Source organism: Chelmon rostratus, chromosome 12, assembly GCF_017976325.1.
Source record: "Chelmon rostratus isolate fCheRos1 chromosome 12, fCheRos1.pri, whole genome shotgun sequence".
NCBI lineage: Eukaryota > Metazoa > Chordata > Actinopteri > Chaetodontiformes > Chaetodontidae > Chelmon > Chelmon rostratus.
In genome coordinates, this window is record NC_055669.1 from 27,206,836 (window position 1) to 27,220,140 (window position 13,305).

Here is a 13,305-nt window from a genome sequence, read left to right on the forward strand (position 1 = left end):
TTTTTGGGGTTAAACTAGATTCCTGGATTTCTGCTATACATAAGTATAATGTACATATATAGTCAAGTATTTATTTTGTATTTATTATTCTCTTATTATTATTATTATTATTATTATTATTTCTGCTTCTACTGCTGCTGCCTGTAATACCCTCATTTCCCCTGCAGGGGATTAATAAAGTCTGTCTAGCCTAGACTGTTGAGGCAGCATTTTACACTGTGGTTCATTATTCGATTATAATCTCAGTGTTTAAAGTGTTTCTGTTGGAAACGAGTCGTGAAGCTGCAGGTTTAAGATTCAAGCAAACAAGCAAAAATGAGAAATAAAACAAGAAGAAAAGGAATCTCTGAGCAGTGCGAGATAACAAACAAACGTGGTCGTCATGCCAACCTTGGTTGTCACGGTGAGGAGGGGGTTTCCTTCTGAGGATGCCTTTTTACCAGGAAGCTCCTTCAGCACCATGGCAACGACCCTTTCCCCTGTCCCCTACAACAGGCAGATCGACAGGGTTCATTCATTCGTTCAGGGGGTGTCCGTTCACTCAGTCACTTCCTTTCAAGACAAACGTTGATTAGATTTATTGATGAGGAGTCTTTCAGATGATCAGACTCTTCCTGAGCTGAAGACCAGAAGAGTTTCTGAGGAGCAGAAACCAGAAACAATCACACTGCCAACGTGCTCTCCAGCAAGGCAGCGTCCTGCTGGACCAGACAGAACCCAGACCACCAACACACACACACATACACACAGAGACTCACACACACACACACACAGACACAGACACAGACACACACACACACCCACCAACACACACACACACAGACTCACACACTCACTGAACCTTCACGTCCTTCAGCCTGATACTGAACGTCTGTAACATGAAGCTGACGTATCCAGCACTGCGTTAGCCGTTTTAGCTACAACACTAGCAACAAGCTCCTACAAACAGCTAGCGCACCCTCCCAGGACTTAGACTGGTGGACACAACCTAGATACAAAGATCCTGTTACAAAACCACAACATACACAAGAGACAAGAGTCCAGACTACAGAGCAAGATCTACAGTAAACACAAGGGTCAGACCTGTTTACAAGGAACTAGACAGGAGGATCAGATCTCGATACAAGAATACGGTCTAGAAACAAGGATTCATTCTGAACACAAGGTTCGAGATATAAAGACACCGTCTACATACGAGGAGAAGATCCAGATAACGATGTAGATACAAGGTTTCAATCTAGAAGCAAGTGTCCAAACAGATATGAGAATGCGGTCTAGATGTAAGGGTCTAGATACCGGACACGGTCTAGATACAAGAATGTAGGAACGACAATGTGGTCCAGATTACGACTGGGTCGATCACTGACAGTCAGTGTTTGTTCACAGACTAACTGCACCACGAACCTTCACCTCTGCTCTGATCGCCAACGCCAAGCCGTGAGGCCGGTTCCAGAAGGGAGTCAATCCCCATAGACCCCCATACAGCAGAAATAAATGTGTTTACAGCCTGGTACAAAAATGTTTTTTCTCAATATATATAATTACCTATAGATAATATAGATAATTAGATAATAGACATCACCCAACCTTTGTCTGATACAGTTATCTAGATACCAGGATACAGTCCAGATCCTGATCTTGATCAGATGGTCTGGACACAAGGATGTAGATGCAAGATTAAGATCTACATTCAGGGGTCTAGATGCCAGGATACAGTCTAGATACACTTTGCATGAAACTACAAAAAACGGACCGAAGTGCTTCTGTTTGGTAGAATAAACAGAAGTGACGTGTTTCTCTGCTCCGTTTTCTTTCCTTCTGTTCACAGTTCTTATAATCCCTTTAAACCGAGAGCGTCCCGTCAGACACTGACCTCATTTCACAACCACAGGTGAGCACATCAGAATCTGTCCACCCAAACACAGGTGAGGCAGGTGAGTCTATGCAGCTGTGAGGTTGAACTGGTCACCTGAAGCTCAGATGAAAGACTAATAAGTCCTGACGGGGTCTTCGGCAGAGAAACACAAGCTGGTGGAGTGAAATCCGCCTCAGTGAACCCAGCAGGCAGGACGAGTTTATCAATAAAACATCCCGCAGTTTTATTATTAGACCGTCTCAAACACACGTAAGAATGATGATGGAGGGATGAGAGCAGCAGCGTTTCGGACTGAACCGGCTCCTCTGACGGGTTTACTAATCAATGAATGTGTCTGGTGGCTTCTTAATACTTCTCATGTCTTCACCTGATTTTATCTTCTGACAGACGTGTCAGTTCAGATAAGGTCAAAGATATGTTTCATGTACGACTGCTAGTTTAGTTCTTTTGGTCTGAAGGAGACAAAGGAAAAACAGATCCTTTGGTTCCCACCGACCTGGTCCCGGAGCGTCAAATCCCGCCGCTTTGTGATGGCCCTCGGTGTCTCATACAGATTCACGAGCTACCATGTAGCATCTGTGAGGAGCACCGGACTCGCTCAGAACACGTTCTCATCAGCGACCCTCCTGCCAGAACGCCTTTCTAACACAGTTCATGTTGTGAATCGGTGGCAGTTTGGATTCTTCAGGCACTAAACGACCCGGTTAGCCTCTAAAATCCATCACAGGCTGCTCTGCTTCATCTTCTGACCACGCCCACCTGTGACGCTGCTGACTGCACCGATTCTGATGATGATGATTGAATCTTCAAGCTTTTAGTTTATGCAGAACACTGACAGATGTCAACACTGCTATTTTTCTGAACTTTATATTTCTTGACTTTCAGTAAAATATTATCAAATTAAATTACTTTTTCCAGTTTTCTTGCTTTGATATAGAATGTGCAGAGTCCCCAAAGCATCCGTGTTCATTAAAATACAATTTATTTGAAGAATTTTGACGTTCACTCACCTTTTCAAACACACTGCTATTATTTTAAACACAACCGTACATAGAGTGCAATTTAGTGCATTAGAAATGTGCTCAATACATATTCTAGTTTATCTTTAAAAATTCACTGTCATTTAACAGTGGCCAGCAGAATGCAGACGTCCTGCGAGCCACAGTCTGGTTATGGTTATGGTAAGAAAATTAATGTAAGCCTATGTAATGTCCCCAAAAGTGACCTCAGTCAAAGCGGGTGTGTGTGTGTGTGTGTGTGTGTGTGTGTGTGTGTGTGTATGTGTGTGTGTGTGTGTGTGTGTGTGTGTGTGTGTGTGTGTGTGTACTGGTGGTGGAGATGCTGTCAGACTATAAATAACCTGCTCTTGTGCTGAGCAAACAGTCCTCCATCAGCACAGAGTCCCAGCAGAGCTGAGCTGCTTCTCCTGCAGCTCGACAGTCACCATCATCACTGTACGCTGGACGTAGACGGTCATACTGAGTCCTCCAACTGCTGCTGCACGACTGCTGCTGCATGACTGCTGCTGCATGACTGCTGCTGTTGCATAATTGCTGCACTACGAATGCTGCTGCTGCAGCACTACAACTTTGGACTTCGTTAAAATGTCTGGAAAGAGTATGAAAACTCGTAATACTATTCAGACACAACTGAGGCCTAGTTTACACGTTACAACCACATCCTCCAGTGAGCCGTCAACTCCCGCCAAGTCGGCCTCGCCCCAAGCTGACCCCGGCATCGCCACCCTTACGCTGGAGTTGCTGCGAGAACATAGCTGGCGAAAGATAAAGCTGCTACCGATGCTACTATCTCTACACTGAATGGTACTGTTGGGGAAATGGAGCACGCACTTTCCGGTTGTACCGATGACATCACTCAGATAAAAAACTGCTATTGAGTACCTCACTGCTAACGTAGCCAAGCTGGAGAATAAATGTGAAGAACTGGAGTCTGGGTCACACTTCGCATCACATACAATGGCATTGAGATACTGTTATTTTTGCTTGTTTAAAACTATATCTTCGTACTTTTCCCTCAGTCTTTTATTGGTTACTGTCATGTAACATGGCATATATCACATTTTCTTTTTTGTCCTTAAAAGAACAGAGAAAAATTATTGCATTCGCACTAACTCATTTTAAGTTGTGGACGCAGACGGCTGTTCTTCATCAGCCTTGCTTTTTGCCATCGCTTTCGAGCCACTGTCTATCATGTTAAGATCTTCCACCTTATTTAGACGAATCGCCCGAAACGGGGAGAATACAAATTGTCGTTTTATGCTGATGATTTGTTATTGTATGTAACTGATCCTGCAGCTTCTATTCCTGCTGTTTTGAGTATTCTGGAGAACTTCAGTTCTTTTTCAGATTAGAAATTACATTTGGGGAAAAGTGAGTTTTCCTGTCAACACTGCAGCGTGTCTTCTTCAGCAGTCAGACCTTCCTTACTTAGTCTGCCAGGGTTTAAATAACTCAGTATTAGCGTGTTAAATCTGACATTGAAAGATGGGGTAACCTCCCCCTCTCACTAATTGGTAGGATCAATGTTGTCAAAATGATTAGATTACCGAAATTGATTACTTATTACAGTCAATTCCTCTTTTTCATTTATTTCGATCCACTGGATAAGAAAATTTGTTCTTTTATTTGGGACGAGAAGTCACCAAGCCTGCTAATTCAAATTAGCTAATTCTAATTCATTGCCTTTAGTGCCTTTATCAGCTAACGTTCAGCTAACGTTCAGCTAACGTTCAGCTAACATTCAGCTAACGTTCAGCTAACATTCAACCAACATTCAACCAACGTTCAGCCAACATTCAGTCAGTTCCAGTTAAAAATTGATATAAGTTACACTTCAAACTCTCACTGACTGCATTTCACAGGGACACTAGTTTCTCATTAAGACCTGGTTTGTGGAGTTTCCCTCTGGTGTAAAGATTTGACAACACCTGATTTCAGAAACACAGAATAAGTCATCAACAGTGATCTGGATCATTTGTTCCAGTAACTGGATTTGAATCTGTCTCTGTTGATTGAATTTCACAGAAGCATGCAGTGGTTAAACGTGACGTTTAAGATTCATTGCCTTTATGGTCACTGAGCATTGACATGTCAACGAAATTTGCATTCCAACCCATTCCAACCCATTAATGCAATAAAATATACTAATCAATCCATCTACCAGAGACTCAAAGACACCATGTTTTTTCTAAAACTCCAGAAAATTAAAGATACACTGAGAGGATGGACTGACTGAAATGGCGACCCTTCATTTCTTATTTCACAGACGGACAGGTATTGCCCGGTTGAGCACGTGCCTGCTGTTGTACTTTATAATGCAGAAGTAACCAGCTGTGTAAATGTATTGGTGAATCAGAGGAATAAAACAACATAGAACTGAAGGTGTGCTGGTGAAACTGTGCCAAGGGCAGCAGCAGCAGAGTGCTCAGCTGACAGAAGAATATCTGACCGTGAAGAGTTTTTATATCCCCCAATGATCCAGCAGCTGACTGCTAATTAATCTTGTATGAGAGCGTTTCCCCCTGTGGCTCTTTGTGCCTCAGTCACCCACACTGTAACTACCGTACGGGACGGCTGCAGGAGCCCACAGAGGACACGTTACCTCGACAACAATCACTGAATACAGGCTGGTTCAAGGGGGGAGGCTGTTTTTCCTGCTCTGAAGGGGGGAGGGTGAGCTCTGATACCTGGATTCATTTAGCTCAACATCTGCAAACGAACCACCGACATAAACAAACAAAAGCTGTTAGCAGACTGACCGACTTCAGCTAACGTTCAGCTAGCGCTCAGCTGACATTCAGCTAATGTTCAGTCAACGCTCAGCTAACGTTCAGCCAACATTCAGCTAGCGCTCAGCTGACGTTCAGCTAACGTTCAGTCAACGCTCAGCTAACGTTCAGCCAACATTCAGCTAGCGCTCAGCTGACGTTCAGCTAACATTCAGTCAACGCTCAGCTAACGTTCAGCCAACATTCAGCTAGCGCTCAGCTGATGTTCAGCTAACGTTCAGTCAACGTTCAGCTAACATTAAACCAATGTTCAGCTAACATTCAGCCAACGTTCAGCTAATGTTCAGCTAGCGTTTAGCTAGCATTCAGCCAACAGCTGACAGTTCAGCTAACATTAAACCAATATTCTGCTAACATTCAGCCAACATTCGGCTAGCCTTCAGCTAACGTTCAGCTAGCATTCAGCCAACATTCAAGCAATGTTCTGCCAACATTCAGCCAACATTCTGTCAGTTCCAGTTAAAAATTGATATAAGTTACACTTCAAACTCTCACTGACTGCATTTCACAGGGACACTAGTTTCTCATTAAGACCTGGTTTGTGGAGTTTCCCTCTGGTGTAAAGATTTGACAACACCTGATTTCAGAAACACAGAATAAGTCATCAACAGTGATCTGGATCATTTGTTCCAGTAACTGGATTTGAATCTGTCTCTGTTGATTGAATTTCACAGAAGCATGCAGTGGTTAAACGTGACGTTTAAGATTCATTGCCTTTATGGTCACTGAGCATTGACATGTCAACGAAATTTGCATTCCAACCCATTCCAACCCATTAATGCAATAAAATATACTAATCAATCCATCTACCAGAGACTCAAAGACACCATGTTTTTTCTAAAACTCCAGAAAATTAAAGATACACTGAGAGGATGGACTGACTGAAATGGCGACCCTTCATTTCTTATTTCACAGACGGACAGGTATTGCCCGGTTGAGCACGTGCCTGCTGTTGTACTTTATAATGCAGAAGTAACCAGCTGTGTAAATGTATTGGTGAATCAGAGGAATAAAACAACATAGAACTGAAGGTGTGCTGGTGAAACTGTGCCAAGGGCAGCAGCAGCAGAGTGCTCAGCTGACAGAAGAATATCTGACCGTGAAGAGTTTTTATATCCCCCAATGATCCAGCAGCTGACTGCTAATTAATCTTGTATGAGAGCGTTTCCCCCTGTGGCTCTTTGTGCCTCAGTCACCCACACTGTAACTACCGTACGGGACGGCTGCAGGAGCCCACAGAGGACACGTTACCTCGACAACAATCACTGAATACAGGCTGGTTCAAGGGGGGAGGCTGTTTTTCCTGCTCTGAAGGGGGGAGGGTGAGCTCTGATACCTGGATTCATTTAGCTCAACATCTGCAAACGAACCACCGACATAAACAAACAAAAGCTGTTAGCAGACTGACCGACTTCAGCTAACGTTCAGCTAGCGCTCAGCTGACATTCAGCTAATGTTCAGTCAACGCTCAGCTAACGTTCAGCCAACATTCAGCTAGCGCTCAGCTGACGTTCAGCTAACGTTCAGTCAACGCTCAGCTAACGTTCAGCCAACATTCAGCTAGCGCTCAGCTGACGTTCAGCTAACATTCAGTCAACGCTCAGCTAACGTTCAGCCAACATTCAGCTAGCGCTCAGCTGATGTTCAGCTAACGTTCAGTCAACGTTCAGCTAACATTAAACCAATGTTCAGCTAACATTCAGCCAACGTTCAGCTAATGTTCAGCTAGCGTTTAGCTAGCATTCAGCCAACAGCTGACAGTTCAGCTAACATTAAACCAATATTCTGCTAACATTCAGCCAACATTCGGCTAGCCTTCAGCTAACGTTCAGCTAGCATTCAGCCAACATTCAAGCAATGTTCTGCCAACATTCAGCCAACATTCTGTCAGTTCCAGTTAAAAATTGATATAAGTTACACTTCAAACTCTCACTGACTGCATTTCACAGGGACACTAGTTTCTCATTAAGACCTGGTTTGTGGAGTTTCCCTCTGGTGTAAAGATTTGACAACACCTGATTTCAGAAACACAGAATAAGTCATCAACAGTGATCTGGATCATTTGTTCCAGTAACTGGATGTGAATCTGTCTCTGTTGATTGAATTTCACGCGGTGGTTAAACGTGACGTCAGTTCAGTGAATTCATGAAAACATGAGAAGTGACCTTGAGACGGCGAAACCTGCAACAACATGGATGAACAACAACTGCACACTGCTGCACTTAATGGACTGAAAACCACAGTCCCACAGGAGGCTGTGTGTGTGTGTGTGTGTGTGTGTGTGTGTGCGTGCGTGCGTGTGTGTGTGCGTGTGTGTGTGTGTGTGTGTGTGTGTGGCATGTTGTGGGGACAGAAATCTGTTTACACAGTCACATTGTGGGGTTTTTCTTCCTTATGGGGACAATGCAAGTCCTCATGATGTAAATTGTTAAATTTCAGGGTGCAGACTTGGGTTAAGGTGAGGGTAAAGTTAGGTTCAGGGTTGGGTTAGATTAGATGTGAGATGGACCACAGATCACATCCTGAAGGGATATTTTAACTAATATCACTAATATTAATTCAATTCAGTTCAAATCAGTTTTATTCATACAGCACCAAATCACAACTGAAGTCGTCTCAGGACACTTTACATTTAGAGCAGGTACAGACCAAACTCTTCATCTACAGAGACCAGCAGTTCCCTCATGAGCAAACACCTGGAGACAGTGGGGAGGAAAAACTTCCTTTTAGGAGGCAGAAACCTCGAGCAGAACCAGGATCAGGGTGGGCTTCGACCAATATTAACATCTTATTAAAAGAAATTAAAAATTAAATTGTAAAAGGTGCCAGTAAGACCTTCAGGAATAAAACAATGATCCCAGCATCAGTAGAGATCAGGGGTAGAGGGGGGGGTCAGGGTACAGTATGGGGTAGAGGGGGGGTCAGGGTACAGTATGGGGTAGAGGGGGGGTCAGGGTACAGTATGGGAGAACTCAAATGATTGATTCTGGTTTGATTTATGTTTTATGTGCGTCTGGACTTTTTTAGAGTTTGGCTGTAAATGCTGAACTTTGTTCAGTTTTTGTTCGGGGGGGGGGCATTCCTCTAAGTGCTTCTGATATTTTTCACTCGGACTGGTCCGGCCTCTACAGACCTGCAGTCACTCTGAGCTGCTTTTTGCTGCAGGTCTGAACTCCTCATCAAACTTTAACTGGTTTGTTATGTAACAGAGACACTGAACAGAGCGAGCAGCTGCTGTCAGGGGTTACCACAGGTCAACGCCGCATCACATCCTGCTTCTGTGGACATTTAATGATCCCAGTCTCATATTTAAACTCTAAACTCATTCACACTGAGGCTGCTCTGAAGAACACGACTCGTATAACAGGTGGTGAGTTCACTGTCTGCAATAACAGCAGGACAGTCGAACGTCTGTGGTGAGTTCACTGTCCACAACAACAGCAGGACAGTCGAACGTCTGCGGTGAGTTCACTGTCCACAACAACAGCAGGACAGTCAACGTCTGTGGTGAGTTCACTGTCTGCAATAACATCACTGTCTGTAACGACAGTTTTTCTCCATGTTTGTAGTTCTTTGTAGTGTTTCTGTTTACATGAGTTTTGGTCTCTTCTCTCAGCTGTGGTGGTGGACCTGGTCTGTCTTGTAAAGTCCAGGAACAGGTTCATGTTTTCAGTGATGTCATGACTGGAGCTGTGTATGGAGTCCAGATTAAAGTCCTCCTCAGAGCAGCATGTTTCGAGTGAACCTGATCAGAGGTGACCCTCCGTCAGCTCTTCAGTCTGTAATTACAGACGCAGGAAGCTGCTCCCTGCTCCTCTTCAGAAAAGCAGTTTGATCCTTTTTGACCTCACATTCACACCGTCATCAAGGTCATATGTGCCCCCGCCGACAGACACGCTCAGCACAAACAGGACTTGACACGCTGAGGGCGCCGCATTCAGAGGCTGAGAGACAAACGACGCCTTGACACGTTCAAGATGCAGCATCGAGGTCTGGAGGTCTGAACCCCCACCGACAACAGTGACAAACTGACTCCACACAGACAGACAGAGGGACAGAGGGACAGACAGGCAGACAGAGCTGCTCGGCATTTTATCCCAAAGTTAGAGCTAAAACATATGGGGGGGCATCTTTTCATTACTGTGCCCCCCGTTTATGGAACAGGCTGCCTGAAGACCATCTTTTTAGTCTGGCCTTTAACTAAATGTTTTATCTAATCTACTATCCAACTTTATTTTGTATGAAAAGTGCTCTACAAATAAAGTTTTTATTATCATCATCATCATCATCATTATTATTATTATTATTATTATTATCATCATCATTATTATCAATATGTGCTAGCATAAGTTGCCACTTGTTGCCATAGTAACGGTAAATCCTCCAGCAACCTGATGGAGATCTGAAGTTTTCGGTTTTTGGTTTTCGGGCTTGCTGGTTCTGGTGAGCTGTGTTCCAGGTCTGTGGGTTCCACCTGAAACTAGGTCAGGACCCGATCTACAGCAGGGAACCCGTGACCCCGGAGCCGGATCACAGCCCGAAGCTGCTGCTGCTTTATTTAACGTGATCTCCTCAGTGGTCATGTTTGTGTGTCGGGATCGATCTGGACCAGAACAGAACGTTTAGTCCAAAGATTCGTTTTGACCTTTAAGGTTCAGATTGTGCACACAGTCGGCAGCTGTGGGGTCTCTTCCTCTCTTTGTTCTTTATATTTACGATTTCTTTATCGTTGCTTTTAACATTTCCTGCTGAGACGCGGTCCAGCGCCTGGACGCATCAAAGCCTGTTTCCTTCCTGTTTTATCTGCAGATCAAAGGATGGTGTTTGTCTCTTCCTGCTGTTCATCTTCAAACAGCCAATCGGCTGCCGGGCAGAACACCTGAGCAGCTGCTGCTGATCACATTCAGACGAGTCAGCTCGCTCTTTCATCTGAATGTAGAGACAGAATCAATCCTGATCAATAACCTCCGATTCCCTTCCTCCTCTCTGTGTGTCAGTGTCAGACACACACACACACACACACACACACACACACACACACACACACACACACACACACACACACACACACACACAGCTGCTGTCGTTCTCTCACAGCTTCATAACGTTGTCACCTGGACAACAGGTGAGACTCGTCAGAAGCTCATTAGCGGACTTTCTGTCTGACTTCATGAGTTTGACAGCAAACAGCTCAATAATCCAGATTATTAAGAACCACTGAGCTCACGACGACCAGCTCTGCGTTGAGACATGAAGGCCAGTCAGTCCAGAAAACATCAGGAACTAAGAATCTGTCTTCAGGATCAGCCACAACAACCATCAAAGGCTCTGATGAAACTGCTCTCATGAGGACTGATCCAGGACTGAAGACCAGGAGGACCCTCTGCTGCAGAGAAGTTCATCGCAGTGACCTCCAGCCTCAGAAACGAGCAGCTCAGATCGATGCTGTTCAAGCAGCAGACACGTCTCAACACCTGATGGAGGAGACGGAGCGAATCGGGCCTTCGTGCTCCAACTGCTGCAAAGAAACCACGACTGAGGGAGACCGAGAGGAAGAAGAGAGCTGCTCGAACCCAGAACCACAAGGACTTGACATGAGACCAGTGGAGACCTGGACTGCTCTCAGTATAAAGCCGTCCAGCTGAGCACTGCAAACTAAAGCTCAGTAACACCCAGAACGAGCGAACACCTGCGTCTCTGCAGAGGCACACCTCAGGGCCGAGCCGCCGCACCTGCTGGACTGCACGGGGGTTCCTAATAAAGTGGCCAGCACGTGTTGGTCAGCATGTTTGTGTGTCTGTTGATTTACTTCATGATTCTCCAACAGGAAGCGTTACAGATCACACACCTGACCTCACACCTGGCCTCACACCTGACCTCACACCTGACCTCACACCTGACCTCACACCTGACCACACACCTTATTACACACCTCATTACACACCTGACCTCTCACCTGACCTCACACCTGACCACACACCTTATCACACACCTGACCTCTCACCTGACCTCACACCTGACCACACACCTTATTACACACCTGACCTCTCACCTTATTACACACCTGACCTCACACCTGACCTCACACCTGACCACACACCTTATTACACACCTGACCTCTCACCTGACCTCACACCTGACCACACACCTGTCCACACACCTGACCTCTCACTGTTCTCTCTGTTAACTGAATCTTTGTGACTGTTGGTCAGAAACCAAACAGTCAAACTGAATCGATCGGCGGTTCAGTTTCACCTGAACTGAATATTTGTCAGCAGTTATTGATACTGCACAGATCAACCTGTATCAGCTTCATCAGTCAGTGAACTAATCACCTGATTGATAAGGACAGTAATTAAAGCTGCAGCAACACAGAAACACCTGGCACAAATGTTAAACGACGACGGATCGTCGAAGTTTTTGATCACTGATTATTGATCATGTCTTTGTCTCAGGTGTTTTTCTTCACAGCTCAGTAAAGCAGTCTAGTCTCTGCCGGATCAAACGTTCTGATGCTGGACCGGGTTCACATGACATTAAGGAGTCAGAAATAATGAAGTCCAGTTCGTTTGAGACCTGAATGGCCGCTGAGCTGCTGCGGTTCAACATGTGACGACTGAAAGCAGGTAAAAGCTCACCTGGACCTGGTACATGTCTCTGGGTCGGTGGCTCTCCAGCAGCTCTCAGATCAGATCCTCCGCCGTTCAGCGGGACGCAGCTGGAGCTGCAGCCGCCAGCAGGACACCACAACCCGGCTCCGTGACGATGAACCGCTCCGTATTTCTCCGGGGCCTCTCGGCTTTGAAACCTCTGTGCCTCTTCGCTCTGCCTCTCGGACGGTGCTCCCAGTCCGCTCTGGTTCCTGGTTTAATCTGGTTCCCGATACGCTCTGTCCAGCCTGTCCCACACCGAAGCACCCAAACGCCGCGGGATGTGGTTATCATGTCGCTGGCTCCGGTGGAGGGCGGGGCGAGAACACACCGAGCGCAGCCGAGTCGTCCCGAGCGGCTCCGTAGTCAAGTTGCACGATCTACACACGGATACTTCCTGTAATGGATTTCATAATAAAAGCACTATTGCGTCGCTCGACGTTAAACGTTTACAAGAATTCAAAGCAAGAAATTCAAGCCTGAGGAACATATCTAAGGAAGGATCATATCGAATATCTTTACACAAATATTTTATTCTCTCTTAAATATCCGGTGGTTTACAAAAAAAAGGAAAATTAGTCAAAAGATGCACAATTCCTTATTTAATTTGGCTTTAAGTACGTTAAATTCAGTTTAATAAAAATAAGGCTGAAGCATATTAACTTCTATTTTGTCCATGCTTGCAGTTATAGTAGTTCAGTTAAGTACAGACATGAGAAAGAGAGAAGCAACATGCTGGTGAATACTGGGAACCAGTATGTCCCATCACAGACTGCTGGTGATGACTGAGTCAAACTTAACTCAAATATTTAAATGTTAAGTTTCGAGGATATTTTTTAACCCTTTATCAGTTTATTTCAAGTTGCTGTTTATTTCAGAAACTCACCAGGAATCACAACAGAGTTTTCTAAATACGCGGTTATTCTTAATATTCTCATTGTCTACGTTTTTGACAGTGTATGCTTTTATTT

General features: G+C 44.9%; 1 protein-coding gene across 1 annotated transcript in view; it reads right to left on the bottom strand.

Moving 5' to 3' along the window:
* Positions 1 to 12,429, bottom strand: part of pex5lb (peroxisomal biogenesis factor 5-like b) — a 32,052-nt gene extending 19,623 nt beyond the window's left edge. The window contains exons 1-2 of the mRNA XM_041948801.1: positions 12,323 to 12,429; positions 391 to 486 (exon numbers count right to left, since the gene is read on the bottom strand). Of these exons, the coding sequence (XP_041804735.1) occupies positions 391 to 486; positions 12,323 to 12,337 (111 nt within the window). The 5' untranslated portion in view covers positions 12,338 to 12,429. The remainder of the gene's footprint in view (positions 1 to 390; positions 487 to 12,322) is intronic.
* Positions 12,430 to 13,305: the final 876 nt, after the last annotated feature.